The sequence below is a fragment of the Octopus bimaculoides genome, chromosome 6, assembly GCF_046866305.1.
Source record: "Octopus bimaculoides isolate indiv1 chromosome 6, ASM4686630v1, whole genome shotgun sequence".
Taxonomy (NCBI): Eukaryota; Metazoa; Mollusca; class Cephalopoda; order Octopoda; family Octopodidae; genus Octopus; species Octopus bimaculoides.
The window spans coordinates 48196524-48215946 of NC_142933.1; the positions used below are offsets into that span (position 1 = coordinate 48196524).

General features: G+C 32.7%; 1 protein-coding gene across 1 annotated transcript in view; it reads right to left on the bottom strand.

Annotated features, from left to right (window-relative positions):
- Positions 1-1415: 1415 nt before the first annotated feature.
- Positions 1416-19423, bottom strand: part of LOC106873347 (potassium voltage-gated channel protein Shaw) — a 43365-nt gene continuing 25357 nt past the window's right edge. Inside the window, exons 2-4 of the mRNA XM_014920678.3 lie at positions 7065-7989; positions 5218-5379; positions 1416-2317 (exon numbers count right to left, since the gene is read on the bottom strand). Coding sequence (XP_014776164.1) covers positions 2229-2317; positions 5218-5379; positions 7065-7989 — 1176 coding nt within the window. The 3' untranslated portion in view covers positions 1416-2228. The remainder of the gene's footprint in view (positions 2318-5217; positions 5380-7064; positions 7990-19423) is intronic.

Consider the following 19423-nt stretch of genomic DNA (forward strand, 5'->3'; position numbering starts at 1 on the left):
TCTGAAATTGTAAAAGACACCATTAAATAGATATTCTCATGAATAAACAGTTAGTGCTTGCACATGTAGTGCAAAGAGAAGAAACCTAACTAGAAATATATTATGCGATGAAGAATATCTTATTTATTCTCAGCAATAATTCTGGATTTCTTTACCAAACCATACTCAACCAATCTTGTGCATTTTTAATGTGCCTTTTTTTTTCGTGAGGACAACAGTTAATACGATTGATGGTTATGATTCCCTGGTGAGATCAGGATATTACAGAAACATCTATCGAGTTGTTTCCATTACTTGCCGAAAAAAATTAAAATAATATCGATTTCAAATTTTAGCACAAGGCCGGCAATTTCAGGGAAGGGGATAAGTCGACTCCAGTGTTCAACTGGTACCTATTTTATCCTATTTTATCAATTTCAAAATCATGAAAGGCAAAGTCAACCTCGGCAGATTTAGAACTTACACAGATAACATGCTGCTAAACATTTTGCTCGGCGTGCTAACGACTTTACCAGCTAACCAACTTGAATATTGGTTTCAAGTTCTGGCACCGGGCCAGCAATTTTGGGGAGTAGTAAGTTGATTATATCGACCTGGTACTCATTTTATCGACCCCGAAAGGATGAAAGGAAAAGTCAACCCCAGCAGAATTTGAACTCAGAAAGTAAAGACGGACGAAATGCCGCGAAGCAATGCACCCGACCTGCTAACGATTCTGCCATCTCACTGCTTTCACCGCCTTAAATATCAAAATAATATCCTTTATTTGTTAATATTTTTTTCCTCTTCCAATAATTGTTTCTATATACATTTTTTACGATATCTGCATTGAACATGTACAAACCTAGCCATTTTTTATTCATGTGGATACCGAAGTAAAGTAGTTTGGTTTCCTACCTAATATTAAATAGTTGAGCGTAGTTGTAAAGATGCATGGCCTACTGGTTAGAGTGTTGCACTCACGATCGCGAGGTTATGATTTTAATTCTTGGACCGAGTGGCGCATTGCATTCTTGAGCAAAATACTTCATCTCACGTTGCTTTGCGATCACTTCGACACCGGAAGTGTTACATTGTGCACCTGTTCAGACAACATTGATTTGATGGAGGGAGTACAGCACATATCTAATCACTATAAAACGAATCATTTGGGCAGATCGTTCAGCCCAAATTGCAGAACCTTCTTTACTGGACTATATCATCAGTATGCGGTTACTGAATATTTAAGCAAATTATCATATATCCGATCATTAGCATCATTAATTAACTGGACTTATGAGTTTTGAACACTTCAAGTAAGTGCCAATTACAGATCATACAATCAAATTCAAAACGGTAAAAGTTCTGTAATTTTATGAAATTTAAACTTCATCAAGTGGAAGATTTTTGCCTGAATTAAAGTTTTCTTTAACATGAATATTAATTTTTTTGTATAATTAATTGCTAAATTTTAGGAATTGTCTCTTATTTTCTTATAAACTTGCTAACATATGCTGTTGGGTGTTTGTTTTCATTATTCACTTAAGAGATAAATTTCAAGTCACTCAAAATTAGTTGCGAATCTGCTTGAATTACGTCAACTCAGGACACTAGCTTAATTCAGTTATTATGTCTTTGGGGATTTATGCAAATTATATTAAATAAGATTCTTCGTATCTCTTTGTATGTTTGTGAAATGGTATGTCTACAGATCAAAGAAGGTTGTGTTGCACTTACTAGTAGCATTTCCATAACTGTCGCCTTTTCGAAGAACATATTTTCCGCCTAAATATGAAAATTAAATCTTCTGTGTAATTCATTCTTGGTTACCAGTAATTATCTCTTTTTCTTTAGAATTCGCTAACATTTGACATTAGCCCTTTGTTTACTTTCTCCTGCTAAAAGGCTAACTTCAACACATGGAGAACTTTTGTGAACGTTAGTCAATATATTAACGTCTCGTTGAGTTAACTGGAGTCATATATTGACCTACTTGAGATATTTTTCTTATCTGCTGTTTTGTAACTTGTGTTAAGTTAATTGTATTAATCACATATTTTAATATGATGAAATGATAATTCAACCAATTATCACTGTTTTGATAGTCTTAAAAAATATTAATTTTTGTTTCAAAGGTTAATAAAATTTTTATTTCACTGGTCAATTACTGATGTTTGATATCACATACAATAATTCATTTTTAATTCGTGTAATTTTTTTCAGCAAACCTCTTTATCAGATAAAGTTTTTTATTCAATGTCAGTGAGATTTCGTGGAAAGAAAGAACTTCTCCGCCCCAATGAATGAGAACGTTGTTGAAGACGATGCGCAGTTACATCTGAAATAGATACAAATTAAATTATAATGACTTATAAAACTTATAACACAAGTACACCGTAGGGTTACGGTGATAAACGATTAAATCAAACCCAATATTTGTGCTTATTTTTATCGACTTCGGTTACATGAAATGCAATTTCGAACTTGGCGAAATTTTGACTCAGAACATAATGAAATGTAAATAGATATCGCAGGTCGTTTTCTTCTACCACGTTCTACCTCCACATTCTATTGCGAAGCTGATGACAAGTTAACCTTTAGAATAACAAAATAACAGTTTCTCCTTCATCTGTTTGTTGAAACATAATCCCACTCACCACAGATACTGTGAACATCAATCTTTGGAAATTCATCTAGAAAACGGCATACCTTTCCGGCAAGAAATATAGGAACTTGCTTTTGCAACACAACAGCTTTGAGCTGATACAAATGAACAATCGCAAAATACTGATTCCACATTGAAAATGGGACACACTCTAACATTATACCTATAAAAAGAAATCGTCCTTATCAAAAAATCTCTTTATCGACTCGAGCAAACGGAGAAGCTTATGTATAATCGTAAAGAAATCAAATCAAATCTTTCTTTGCACACATATCATATTGACTGAATGCCAATAAAAAAAAATGAATATTCATGATCGAAAATATCTGCAGTATACTTTGCTTAATCAACTACCACCCTATCATAGATTTGATCCTGTAGAAATAACCAGAATAATCCAGCATCAATTTTCACGTTTAGTATAGAAATGTAGCAACAGTAAAATCAGTTAGAAACTAAGCGTTGAGAATATATATCCATGGAAAAGCTACAGGTTGACGTAGTGAAATTTTTTTTGAGATTATAGGGAAAGAACAACTGCTTTGGGAAAAGAAGAAAAATATAAACAAATAGTAACTTGTGAAATTCTCCCGAAATATATTGATATTAGTTGCAACACGCAGTGTCAGATCAAATTTCTTGCAATATAAATTCAAAATTAAAAGAAAAACTCACTTTCACTTACCCTAGCCCCATTACCAACTCCCCCCGCCCAAAAAAAACACACACACATCCCGACTTAGTAATCTCGTGAACTGTTCAACAATCGTCCTTTACTTTTTGCTTTACATATTATGTATTTCACAATACATCTTGCAAATTTTTCTCCCGTAAATAGTTTCTCTGAAAAATTCAACAGAAAGGTAATTTTCTCTAACCTAATACCTTTCATTCATCCACCTCTAGAATGGTCTATACAAATACTTAACACCATATTTTCCATTCTGGAGCACCAACTATAAAAGGCTAATTAATTTTGTTCACTAAAGGGGTACGCACAAGGCAGAAAGTTCACCTAATTCGTAGAGTAGACAAAGTGTCTTGTGTTGTTTAGTGATGGCCCTTTAACTTTTGACTTCAAACCAAATCGATGTAGACTTCTCTCTTTCTTACTGCTAAAATCGATAAAACAATTACTAGTTCAATGTCTTCGATGTATGTTCCCCAGAAATCAATAGATTTGGTAACCAATTGATGGATACTTCAGATGAACTAAAGATCAAACAGTTAACTCTATTCACATTGGTGCGTTGATAATAAATTGTGTAGTAGTAAAGTTATATGCAACTTGATTTAGGGCAAATGGTATTTCATATTGAATGCATTTTGTATTTTATCACATATTTAATAGAATTTATGAGAATAGATAAGGTGTCAATCATAGATCGCTAGTTCACTCACTTTTACTAGTACTGCGTTGTCTTTGTGAAAGATATCGTCATTTTTAACCTCACTCTACCTTGGTAGCCGTCTGCTATTATGGCCATTTATCTTTTAGCATTGACTATAAATCCGCTGATAACTGATCGTAGAGCAACAAAAAAAAATGACAATCAATGAGTTAAAATTTTTATAATAGTGTACTATGCCACTTAAAAGATATGACTTTGTGTTATATAAAATACCAAGCAATGACGTAATATAGATGCACTGTAATTTAATTGCTGTAATCTTGTTATTCACGCGTTCATATCTTACCAAGGCAACTAAATTTTGTTATTATGCAAAGAATCGGTTTAAATCTACCTAACCAGAAATCTAGATGGTACAGTTTGCAGAGTTTATATTTCTGGGTGGGGTGGTCAATGACAATAATTGAGCCAAAGAACAGGAAATATACAGAGGGAATTTTACTTTGAAGGAATGATGTATTCACTCGAGTACTGGGGTTAATATAATTGACCAATCCCAAGAATTCAATAGGGGTAATCACGCATTGATGAATACTTCTGATCACCAAAAGATCAAGCAATCGACATTATTCCGCAAGAGTGAGTGGGAAAATAATAGTATTGCAGCAGTGACATTGTAAAGAGAAAATAAAGACATAAATACAGCTCACATTAGGTGTTCAGCAAAACCCAATAATATGAATGCGTTATTGTCCAATAGTCATCACACCACGTTATGATTATAAACCATCAATGTTACAAAGTTGCCCATCTATATCCATATGGACAGTGAATTCACTTAACGTCAGTCCGAAACTATACATGCGTAGTCGCACATCAACCAACAAATAGCCACATATAGTTTATCCAGGGAGTAACAGAACGCAGAATTTATCTCGGTGCTAGAAACAAATTAAGATAATGATTTACTTCTGACAATACGAAATACATTTTTATTGCAGTAGATATTTGCTGTATGTTGCTAATGGCGTTCATAGGCTGCAGTGTGCCAAAAATACTAACAGAAAGTAGTAATGTTCTTCTATTAGTTCACAGTGAAGTTTCTACTATCCTTGGAAACTCTTAAATATATTTGTATAGAAATAATTAATTCTACTCTAATTTAATATTTTAGCAGGAAAGAGAGTAAATACTTTCTTACAGTTTGTCTATTTCTATTACCTGAAGTCTGTTCAAGTCTTTCTTGTAATGGGTGAACACTGTTTCTCTTCTCTAGATTTTTCTTAGAAGACTGCTTTCTGTTAGCTCGATTTTCGTCAGTTCCCTGAGCTACTTCATCGACGTAAATAACACGAATTCCCACTACCTCGTTTGAATTGGTTTCTGCGGAAGAAAGAAAAAACTAATAGTAGTAGGAAGAAAAAACGGGGATGGAGTGCAATGGAAGAGTGTCAATCGCAATTGATGTTGGCAGTTTACCAAATCGACGTAGAATGCGCCAAATTACTTGATAACAATATATTGCTACCAGTTTTAAAAAGGAATTAAAAATGGAAAGTAAATGTTATTCGTAGTGTGTTGCCAGGTTTTTAAATGTTCGCAAGGAATTCGGTTTAATATAATTTGCAGCTCAATTAAACATTAATTAATGTATACAATGTTAATATTACTATTTCATTGAAAATGTGGCAAACACCCCAGAGGAAAAGATAAGTTCCCAGTTTACAATTTCTAACTGAATCCGTTTTATTGGTCTCCCGCTACCTTGGGAAAACGCTTAGGGGTCACAGTATCCATTTTTTCCTGTCTATAAAATTGAGGCCTTGAATTTAGCTCCCAGTAATCAATATATTGCGATTAAGATGTAAGAGCAATAGTGTAAAGGCAATGCCCCTGGTGAATCAAGACTGTAAGCTTATTTTACTTCCTAATTCGTGTCATTCAACTTTACATATTTCTATTTCTCTTAAAAAAACACATGGGCAAAATAACACCGAATTCTTTCTGGCTAGATTATTTTCGACATCGCCCTTGAACGTATAATTTAATCAGTAAATATTGGTGAAAGGGACCTTTACTGTATCCTGTTTGGTACTTAACTGAGTTCGAATCATGCCATACTTTAATTTGTCTACATCCTTCGGTGGCCAGTAACAGAACTGTTTCAGTTCATCAACTCTAGCTTTATAAATCATCAGAGGAAAACTATATCCCAATACAACTATATCCCAATATACTTAAAATTGTAAATCACAACGGGATATCCTAAGGTAACCTACTGGCAGAACAGTGGTGATTTTAAATTTACTTCATTTCAAAAACAAATTACTCATTCTCACATCCTGATGTTATCAACTATGAACCAAACTTGTTGATATATTAGATATGTTGAAGAACCTTAATTTTTCCTTCCAGTTATTTTAACCAGTTATTTTAATAGTTTAAACTGAATAAACCAAATCTATCTTCATAGAGAAATAAACAAAATGACACTTTATAGCAGTTTGCCGTTGCTTTGTACTGATAATGTTTTTATTCACCTAGCAAAACACTTGTTAATTATATTGCACTGGAAACTCTACTTATGATATCCTCTTAAAGTTGAGTTTTCTGGACTACTGTAAGTAGATTTCTCAACAATACAGTACCGATGCACGTAACTCAATAGTAAACTTCAGTCATCTGTGGAGTAATTGACACTATATCCTTTCACAAGTACTTACATTTTACCATTTATTGTGGATGGGGCCACAGAACAGATATTTACTTCCAATCTAAGAGAATAAAAAAGAGGGAAATTGGACTTGACACAGCATGCCAACAAAATCCCGTCCATTTTATATTGCTGCTTCTTCTTACTGTGAATAAGATATACCACATAATGTCGTAACTACTTGCACTTAAATGTAGTCATGTGTCGAGTACTGCCATGGCCAAAGACAAAGCTCAGAACCGGTGATAAAATACTAACGACTAGTATTCAGGTAAGTTTTCGGAAAACTATTAGTTTCGGCAGGGTAAATAAGTTATGTTGAAAACGTTTCGTATATATTGAAAATGTTACGCACGTGTTTTGGAGGAACTGTCTGTACTGTCAATTGCGCTATCTTGACTAGTTTTACCATATATAGACGTGATGCTGGTGGAAATTGACTCCTGCTTTTCTGATAGCTGGTCTTCTTCACTAAACACCATTTCTTTTAAGGCATCGGCCGCACCTACAAGAACTTTCTTGGTCTTTTTTGGTAGTTTCAGCTTTGCTTGAGCATGTGAGTAATAAAGGGTAAAATTATTGACAATAACTGGTACTGGAAGCGCCAGCATAAGAACACCGCAAAGAGAGCATATTGCTCCAATAATGTAACCGAGTAGGGTGTCTGGAACATAGTCACCATATCCAAGAGTTGTTATAGTAACGAGAGCCCACCAAAATCCGATGGGAATATTCAAAAATTTGTTGCTAGCTGTTTCATCTATTTGCTGGGCGTAATAGATAAGGCATGCAAATATGGTTATTCCCATAAAGACAACAATTATCAATAGAAGTAGTTCTTTTGCACTCGCCTTCACTGTGTGAGCTAATATTCGTATACCACTGACATGTCGCGTCAAACGTAAAATTCGAAAAATACGTATGAGACGCAACATATTGACATAATATGAAACTTCTGTTTTCATTCCGACAAATCTATCCACGATTTCACGTAAATAAAATGGTATTAATGAGAAAACGTCAATCCAATTGAGAAAATTTTTAAAAAAGATTAATCGATTGGGACAAAATATTAATCGGACAACTAATTCAAATGTAAAGTAAGCAATGCATGTTATCTCGAGAATTTTAAATACTTTCAAAGGATTTGTTTTCATGATTTTTTGCCGGACATTAAGTGTAGAGTTGTGTAATACTGGTATACGAAAATCTTCAAGTGATTCCAAAGTGAAAGATACAATTGACATCAAAACGAAGAAGACAGAAATTCCCTCCATGATCTAGAAAATAGAAGAAAAAAGTATTAATAACATAGGATTCTTGCACATTGTCAAGGATTATGGAAAATATATTATAAAGTATATAGTCCAAAGGAAATGAGTTTTTCTCATATCGACTCATTACTTCTCATACCAACTGCTTAGTACTAACCTTGTACTACATATAACTCCTAAGCCCCTCCTAATTTAGAAAGTTTCTTTCACATGATCACACCATATTACTTTCTCAAGATACCGTCAATTCAACAATCACAACTTTTTCGTTAATTCAGCCCCGGTAATTTCCGCTAGATCCACCTATATCTTCCAACCACAGCACTGTTTGTGACTTGGTTTCCCTTGGGTTATCTTGAATCAATTTTATCATTCGACTTATGGAAAACCACAGGGAGCAACTTGATTCTCGTTTCAACTTGATTCTCATCGCAATGGGTTATGAGGGCCAATAAGAAAATGCATGGTATTTTATGAAAGATATTATTAAAATGTTTTTAGAGTGTATCCTACATTTCTGAAGAAGAAAGGATTGCAGAGAAGATAATTATTAGATCAGCTCTCGAAAGCGATCTTAATAATGCTAAATTGAGAAAAACATAGGTTAGCTTCGAAGTTATATAGAGCACTCCATTACAAACAACAGAATCAATTCTACATTTGAATCTCATGCTTTCAGAATTGTCCTCCCAAATATTATTAAATAGCTTGCTCATATGAAACAACTTCTGACTTGTCGTGCTTCTCTTAATTTAGCAATATCAACACCAACACTTTTTAGGTTTCTATCAGTCATTAATGATTTTTGATGCTGCTGTCAAATAGCATAAAACAAAATGTGTAGAAAAAGGAACACAATTCTTGAAATTTCGAGGAAGAGATTTTTTATTTGCTTCTTTTGAAAGATAACTGCTGTATGTGGGAAACAGTTACGCTACATCGAATAAGTATAACCTTGTAATGTGCCTCTTATCAGACGCGGCCATATTAAAATCTCAACAACTATAGCAGAGCTACGTCGCTTATGCGTCTAACAAGCTACTAGTTATAAAATTATATAATGTCAATACCCTGTACTTTCCAACCTATACTACCTTGAAGATTTAAAATTTACCCATAAAATCAGAACGCAAAGCATTTCTGTTGAAGATGATTTTGGATGAACAAGAATTTTTAAACTGTCTTCAGTTTTTCAGTAGCACACATTCTCTTTTTTAAACTAACCGTTTATTTTTTGATAATTATATTTAAAATACTTTATATTTTTCAAAATATTTGCTCAGATCATTTCTGGTCAGTCAGCGTGCCTAGGGAATGTAAAATCATCCAGATATAACGGTAAACTGCCACAACTGAGCTTATGAATATTTGCCATATATATATTTGGTTTCCAATATATAACCAAAACAAAATCAGTGGGTACCACGTCGAATCTGTTGCGCTTTTTAATATGATTAGTTCAACGGAAAGAAATGCGACTTTGTGAAACTCATCATATGAGGAATTAAAAAGATTGTCATAATAATTGATATTTTAATATTTTTGTAGGGCTAACATATATCATTCGAAGTCCTTTTTCAATTCCACTATAAACAGTCCAACTTGATGGAACACTATAAATTCTCTTTCTTCGTATAAATAACTAGTTTCTATAAATGAGGAAATAAACAATGAGAATGTGCAATAGGTAGAACTGCTTGATCTATATAACCTGAATACAAACCTAAAGGAAATTTGGAACCAAAATTATTTACTGAAGAGTGTTTGGATGATCTTGCTAAAGACATCGCTACTTGAAGAAAAACCAGAGCTTCTCACCTCAAGACTGAAACGGGGTAAATTAACTGACAAAAAATAACATGCTTTACAGTTGACGGGCCACTGTGCTATTGTAGTTACATCCATGGGCTTTTCACAAGCTTGTCTCTGACTCATCTAGCATCTGACTGATGTCTCTTCATCAAAGCAGTTCTACTACTTGGCAGGAATGTAAAGCTATGTCATCCTATTGCCCACTTCGACTCTAAATGAAACATATGATAGTATGTTCATATGTAGTTGATAATATTCAATACAACGTTCATTACAGATATCTTTGTCGAAATCTGAAAGTTACTGGCATGCCAATGAACATACAAGCAAGATTAGCAAAATATTGTTGTTTCTTATGTCTATAGAGCAGACTTGCTACCACGGATTACTATAATAACTGTGATTAACCCCTAAGGTCGACATATATCGCAAGAATGAGTTACATTCAGTTATATTCAAGCTCTCTTTTTAGTTAATACCCATAACACATTTCTACCATCTCTTCGTATTAAACTTTGTTTAACGAAAACTTTGTTTAATAATGAATAAAGATAATTCAAGAGGTTCTCAATACCTTTCAAAAGAATTCCCAGGTGTAAGACAAAGTAAAGGTAGAAATTTTTGCGTGGCCGTAAATCAGGTAGGTATTAAAAGATATTGAATTTAATCAAACTCTCAATACACTGTAATTAAAATCTTGACGGGCTTTTAAATCATTATGCGAAAAATTTCTAAAGAATAATAAGCGGGTTTAGAATTGAAATTATTGACTGACTATTTTGTTATATTATATCGGAACTTAGACCATTTTCATATTAGAAAATCATATTCACTACACCTTTAAGAACTTGCCTAATGTATATTCTTTTCAATTACTGTTTTTTATATAAACATGGAGTGTTGGAAAACAAAAGTGTAACATATTTCCCAAGCCTATTTGCAACATAATTGATATGGTTCCAAACAGAAATCCAAATTTCTATGTAAGTTCAGCTCTATGAAACTTGCTACTCGTTATAGTATCGCAAAACTAATTATTTCTCAATTAGGCATCATCCAAACGTATCGATTCCACTTTGCTATAAAATATTAATGGCAATAAAATTGGTTGAGATAGAAGTGTGAGCTATACTGTCAAAAGTTAAGGTCCCCATGACGTGTTCAGTTCGGCATTAATTGTAACCTCTTAAAGTGTACCCTTCGAATAACTGCAGAGTTTTGCCAACGAGTGATAGCTATTTCCGTTTATGGAGAAGAGTAGGTATGAATTTATGCGTTCACATCAAGATATACTAATGGTTACACATTTAACTTCAAAAGTGGAGAAAAAATAGACTAATATCCTGTCGGCATTGTTATATTATGACAGTATATATATGAAGCACCTGCTTTATAAAGCAACATATTTCTAAAACTATGGCATAAATTATACATTCTAACCTCTACAATATGAATTTAAACGCTATTCTTAGGAATCTTAATATATAGAAGTTTATAGACATTATATATAATAGAGATTGCTTTAATAGATATGGAGAATAGAGAGTGTGAGTTTGTATTGATCGATATTATATATAGTAGAAGTAATATTGATAGCTGTTATATGCAGTAGGGATAATGTTAGAAAATATGAGTAGCGGTGGCTAAGTAGGTAGACATTATATGTAGTAGAAGTTGTTTTGATACGCAATATTTCTAGTAACGTGTGTAATAATATATTATTCAGAAGAGTTTCTACAGATATGTTATGTGTAGTACATATCGTATTAATGGACGTTATGAATAGTGGAACTTGCATTGCTAGACTTTTCGTAGTCAAGATAGTATTGTGTTGATAATTATTACAATTATGTGTTGTAGAGATTATACTGATAGACATTATGTGCAGTAGATATTCATAGAGATGATATGCTGTACACATTGTACTAAGAGATATTATATGTCTAGTAGTTTGTGTATAGTAGAGGTTGTAGACATACATTATTTGTAGTAGAGATTGTAATGATCGATATTTTGACAGTGGAATTTTCATTGAGAAACCTTATGTTTACAGGAGTACATGAGGTGTAATTATTCTAGAAAGATATTTACATGTATTCAAGAATTTAATAAGAGACTGTGTGGCGTAGACGTCATAGAAGATTTTGTATAGTAAAGATTTCATTGATACGTGTAATAAAGATTGTATTCATTAACATTATGTTTTAGAAGAGATTATATATACAGACATTACGAGCAGGAGAGACTAAATTGACAGGCGTTATATAAAATATCACATTTAGTGTTAATAGACATTATGGGTAGTAGATATCATAGCAAGATGTATTGTGTGGTATAGATCGTATTGGTAGATATTTATGAACACCAACTATTATATCGTTAGACATTATGTGTTGTACATTTTTGCAATGTGAGACATTGTGAGTAGTAGATATTCCAGTCAGACATTATCAGTGATAGATATTGCATATTGATATCTTGTGCTGAAGAGAATTTTACACTAAGAACAGACAGTATGTTAATAAAATTTGGCTGCATTTTGGAAAAAGTTTATCGTTTTCATGAAAAGTGTTCCTTGTCTCTAATTTTGTCAGAATTTATATATCAATTCAAGTTTCCATTTTCTCTTTTTCCTTTCAGAAACGCATTTTTACATTGTAGCGATATAGTGTGTATAAAATTTGTTTATTAGTGAAACATAAGCTGCAATTATATAGTAGTCAATTTAGCCTTTTAATGAGAGGATAGCTCTTATATTCATTTTAACTATCTCATTTTAGATCTCATTTTATGAGTTCTAACACTTTTCATCTATTTTACAGTACTAATTTTATGATTTTTTTTTTTAATTTGATATATTTTATCATACAAATACATGAAAGTATCATCGAAATGACACACTTTATTGTAAACAGTGACATGTTATAGAAAGAAGTGCATCACACAGGTAATAAATTCCGTCTGTTCAACGCCTGAAAACGTAGACTAAATATAAGAACAGGTTTGGCTCGGCAAGAGCACTGTTTAAGGAAGCAGTTTCATCTTTTTAAATTAAAGAACATGAATACTCCTTTTTTCTTTCTTTCGTTATTTTTCTTTTAATAGTCTGCCAACATATATGCATGCATTCCACATTCCCTGGTCTCTTTTATTCATAGTTTTCATGTCTTGGTAGAAATGCTCTCCTTGCTCCTCCTAAATTAGCTATGGTTAGTCTAAATTGTTGCGGAGGAAATGCGCTTTAATATTTGTATTACAACCTAGTTTGTGAAAAGAAAAAATTAATACAGTCACCAGATCTTCAGAGTTTTCGGTTTTGTAGTTATCTACAAATATTTTTCACGGCTGGGAATGTCATTCAAATATGTTTCTCAACTGGTTAAAGTAAACTCACAAACAGCCCATTTTTCCTTAATGTTCTTATCATCAAAGATACTTCACTTCAATTTTTATTTACTTAGAATTTAATTGTAGGATGTTCAAGATGTGCTTTCGACTGTGGGTGACATGAAATCTCCTCTCGAAACTACCTGCCTATGAAATGCACTCGTCTTACAATCTCCAGAATTAATAGCTTATTACATAGATTGTATTATCACAGCATGCTGACGGAGCTCTGGCGTGTCCTTGAGTTTAGTTTACAACTCCACTCCCTTTCTTTTATACATCAAGGACCTACTTGCCGTTACGTCCAATAACACTCACTCTTACGCAGATAATACAATTCTTCATTCTTCTCTAGCCTTCTCCAATCAGACACCATTCACACGCAACTTACAAAACACCAAATCAAACATGCACTGGTTCCATGAAAATATACTTCATAAGCATCTTTCAATGAGAATATACCAATATTATCTTATCAACGGTAAGAAAACACAAACGCCACTCACATTGTGAAAACATCATGGTACCATGCTCTCTTAAACATGAGCAAAATGCAACTTAGAACCCTCACTTTCACCGGGACTCTCTCTCTTGGCACAACCGTAATATAAATTAGAATCACACCCCAAAGTCTTACCCTTCTGTTCAGTAGAAGATAATTCTGGCCCCAACAGTTGTTGATATGTTATAAAACTCAGGTAAGTCCCACAATGGTGTATTACCCTCATATCTAGGATACATCTTCACATATAGACATCCTATACTGCACCCAAAATAAGGGTCACCCGAAATAAGGGTCACCCGAAATAAGGGTCACCCGAAATAAGGGTCACTAACTGGCATAAATTCAGTCATAGGTCCTCTCAAGCCTCTAACCCACAAGCGTGCTGTGGACCAGAGGTTGCTTTTTCTGTCGTAATTATGATAGTCTTTGCTCCTTGGGTTTGCTGGGCTCATGCTGCTTCTACTCAGACATTCTTATTCAGCCGTTTTTCTATCCCTTATTACCCTTGTTAGATCCAACCTCCCACAGGCTCCGCGCTATCTACTATGCCCAAGTCTTCCATCTCAAAACATCATCTCACCCTGTAGTCTCTTTTAGCTGGACAAAACAAAGAATTTAGTGTAAGTACTTTGTTAGCCAAAGCAATATTGAAATCGCTTTCAAATTTCCACAAATAATCTAAATGTATTCGAAGTATTTGAACACTTTTTTCAGTTCCATTTTCATGGTTTTATGACTATCTATAAGATATACTGAGTGGCCAACAGGTACAGAATCAAAAACATTTCCATTCTCAGTTGAAACCTTATCTTTAGAACTTATGCCAGAGACTTTCTCTGTTTTAGAGATTTAATCTGAGAAATATTTTCTGGCAATATATTGTATTATATGTTTTATGATAGTTCGTGCAGTTATCTCTCTGTTATTAATCTATTACCTTACCATCTGATTGTATTCTTTTTTTACTGCCACATAGCAAGTGGATAGTTGTGGCATACAGGCTTCGTAGGAAATTAACTTAACTTTCGTCTTAAAAAAGTTTTCTAGATATTCTATTTTAAATAAAGAGAGTGGTTTGAATCGAAGATTTAATATCATTGGCAATTTTCCAAAACTACAAAAACAAGGTGATTTTTTGCACCTCTAGCCTATAGTACTTAACAACTAGATTTAACGCACATATTGGGAAAAAATAGATATCGCATTGGCTATCTGTGAATCAAAGTTAGCCTAAAATACTTTCACCTTCAAAAAAATAAAATTATTGGAGATGAGTGAAATCATTACGCTTAGTATATAATAGTTATTGTATTCATAGACATTGTGTGTAGTATAGATTGTAGATTATGAGTAGCATATTGAAAAGATTATATTGTTGTTCTTTAGCGAGTCAACTCATCCAGCATTGAGATACTCCTCATATACAATCAGATGCGTTGGGCAGAATACCTTACTAGGATGGAGGATAACAAGTTACCTAAGCATTTTTCTACGGGGAGTTGCAACATGGTAAACACACGAGATATAAACCCATATTAGGGTTGTCATCAAAAACAACTCGGAGTGTAGATGTTGGAAACTGGGAGAAGATGACAGAAAATCGATTGATTTGTAAAGAGTCTATCTGCAACGGTTGTAAAGCATTTTGAAACACAGAAAATCGAGCGCTCTATCTTGAACAAGTGTTTCGTAAACAGAACTTGACCACCCCAAACACTTTTCTACCTGAAAATGTTTGTAACATCTGCAGTAAAACTTGCTAGGCATATGAGATCTCATGGCGGCATTTACTAACTGAAGAGATAATTTTTTTCTATAAAGATGTGGCAACCACCATATTAACAGGTATTGACATATTGTAGTAAAGATGGTATAAAGATATTATGTATAGTTAATGATGGACATTATGTATAGTAGTGACTCTATATATACACTACAGGCCGTAGAGATTTAAGTGCGAAAGGTTTCAAATTTATATGAGTTAGAAATATATATTTTTAGCATTACATATGCGTAATGTGCAATGTATTGATAAAAATTTTGAAGCAGAGATTGTATTGGATAACTTATGTAGTGTAGAGACAGTAGATAAATATGTTTTGGAGAGATTTTTAATATAGACATTGATAGATATTACGTGCTGCAAATATTAGGTGTAGTAGTAACGACTGTAGATAAACATTGTGCGCTGGAGAAATTGAATTAATTGGACATAATGTGCAGTAGATGTAGATTGATACCTTATCTGTAGTTGAGGAGTACTATAGTAAAACATTCGAGAGTGTATGATGTAGAGAATTATATTGAGATATTATGTATTATAGAGGTAGCATTGAATGATATTGTATGTGGTAGAAGTAGTGATATAGGTATTTTATGGAGTAGCTTTTGTAAACAGTCATTATATGAAGAAGATTTTGTAGATGGAAAAATGTAATAAAATTTGTAATGGTATATATATATATATATATATATATATATATATATATATATATATATATAGCTAATGTTGCATTCTGTGTGCTAGGTAGTAGAAATGAATTGATAAACATTGTTTAGTATGCTTTATTGATATACAATAATATAGGTAAAAGATAATATAGGTAGATACTTTGTGTAGTAGAGATTGAATTCATAGAAATAATATATAGTGGAGGTTTTATTGATAAATACAGTGCTGTTGAGTTTGTATTAATACGAAATATGATGTGTATTTATAGACAATATATATCGTGTAGATTTAGTTGTTAACTATCATATCTAGTAAAGTTTGTATTGGAGAACATTAGGTGTAGTAGAATTTGTAAACTTCATGTATAATACAGAGTATACTAATAAACTTTATCTGCAGTAGAGATTATTTGAAGTTATAAGACGTGTGTAATAGAAATTGTAGATAATGTGTAGCGGAGTTTGTTTTGAGAGCTACTATAAAATTAGATGTTTTATCGTTAAAATGTATGTGCACTAAAGATTACATTATATGTATTTTGTATTGTAAATAGATATTATGAATTGTATGTATTTTGTAGATTGGCACTATGTGTATTAGAGGTTGTATACGTAGTCACTACATGGAAGAAACTTTATGTTGATTGTCATTAGAATTTATGTACAAATAGAATTTGTACTCAGACACACTGCATATTGTGGATATTGTAGAGAGACATTAAGTGCAGCAGAGGTTTTAACTAATGGACACTATGTGAAATACAGATTTGATAGACATTATGTGAGGTTGAGATTGTATTGATAGATTTTAGGGTGGCAGACATGGTAGTGTTTTATGGAACAAAGTTTCTATTAATAGTGTAGTACAGAAAATTGATGAACACTATTTGTAGTAGAAATTTTATTGTTAGACATATGTCGTGGAGGTTGTATTGATCGATATTATGTGTAGCAGAGGTTGCATTAATAGTCACTCTGCGTAGTGAGTAGTTGAAATTCTTTTAGAAGACATTCTGTGTATTCGAAATTATAGATAGACATTGCGTGTTGCAGAGATTTTATTGACATAAATGATATGTAGTAGAGTTTGTGAAAATAAATATTGTTAGTGCAAGAGATAGTATTATTAGAGGTTATACGTAGTAGATTTTATATTGCGTGATACTATGTGTAGTTGAAATTGTTGATAGAAGATATGAGTAGTAAGAGTGGTATTGGTAGGCATTATAGCATGACGAGTAATAGGGTAATTATTAATAGATTGTATTGCGGATATTTTGCGTAGTGGTAACAGTGAGTGTGTCGTGCGCGCGTTTGTGTGTGTGCGCGTGTGTGTGTGTGAACAGTTTGTATTGACGATATATCTTATGTATAATATAGATTGTGTAGTACACGTTGTACGTAGACATGTATAGTGAGAGTTGTATTGACAAACATTATGGACAGTGTATAATACATGTTGTAGATATTAAGCGTTATAGAGGTCCTATTGATATTAGTTATGTAGAGTTTATGTAGAGTGATTTGTGTACTAGAGCTTCTAATGATAATATACATGTATCGCATTGGTAGTTATATGTAGTAGAGATTTTATTGATAGCATTAGGAGTATTTTATGAGTATTATATATTGTAGTTATTGTCATTATTGTGGTAGATGTTAAGATATCATAGTTAATGATTGGTAGAGATTGAAGTTGAAAACTTAGTTGAATGTGACATAGCAATAAACATTATAAGTAGTCGATGATAAACGGGCGTTAGGTAAAGCAGGTATTCTAAAAGAAGGCGTTACCTGTACAAGTATGGTGTTAGTATACATTATATTTTATAGGTTGTACAGATAGTTATTAAGTTTAGTATTATATAGACATGCTATTTGAAGGGTGTATTGTGGAGGCATTATTTTAGTGATTATCTGAATTAGATATGGTACTAATGAAAAGCACTGCTATAAGTTATATAGATAAACAGTACAAGTAGTAGGAAAAAGATAGACATTACGTTAAGTAGATACTTTTACTTGATTATATATAGTTATAAATAGTATTATATGTGTGTTTGTGTGTATATATATATATATATATATATATATATATATATATATATATATATATACACTACTGTTTTTATTGTTTTTACTGTCTTGTTCTCACTGTCCTGTTCTTGTTAACACTTTCACCCGCCGCAAAAAATTCCAAATTTTATTTAATTTGCTTTGCGGGAAGGACTGTTCCAACGAGGTCACGTATTGTCCTTGCCTTCGAAACGCGGAGTAGATGGAACAGAGACAACTGACGAAGGGATATACTTTTTATGCTGCATGTCTCGTTTCTCTGTTTGTTTATTTCGTTGTTCGGAAAAAGTTCGTTTTCTGTTTTCGTTTCTCATTGTGTTTAACGTTTTTTTTTTATGCCCTGTACCCATATATGCATGTATGCATACACATAGATGTAGGTATGTACATATATGTATGGATATATGCATATATCTATCTATCTATCTGTATATATATATATATATATATATATATGTGTGTGTGTGTGTGTGTGTGTGTGTGTGTGTGTACATATATTTACATATATATACATATATATATACACATATGTATACCTACATATATACATTTATGTATATATATATATATATATATATATATATATATATATATATATATATATATAAATACATATATACATTTGTATATGTGCGTGAAGGCTCGCGTGATCTAGTGGTGTTGCACGTTGCACTCACAATCACAAGGTAGTGGTTTCGATTCCCGGACTAGCGGTGCTTTGTGTTCTTTTGCAAGGTATTTCATTTCATGTTGCTCCTGTTCACTCAGCTGTAAATGGATAAATATGCGACGGACTGGGGTTTCGTTCAGGAGGAACGTTGGCCTGCCCGCCTAGCCAGCGAGGTGGCATCATTTGAAAGTCACAATAATGTCAGGAAGCGCATTGTGACCAGCGGTATATAACCTCATACCATACTCTGGTCAGTACAGGGACATATATATATATATATATATATATATATATATATATATATATATATATATATATATATATATATATATATATATATATATATTGAGAAAAAGGAGGCAGCCAGAATTTTGGATAATTGTTTATTAGCGCTTTCGTTCGTTGAACAGAACTCTTCAAGACAAAAATTAAAACCTTTTTCTCAATATCCAATATCTGTACACCACTTCAAACATTCTATATATATATATATATATATATATATATATATATATATATATATATATATATATATATAT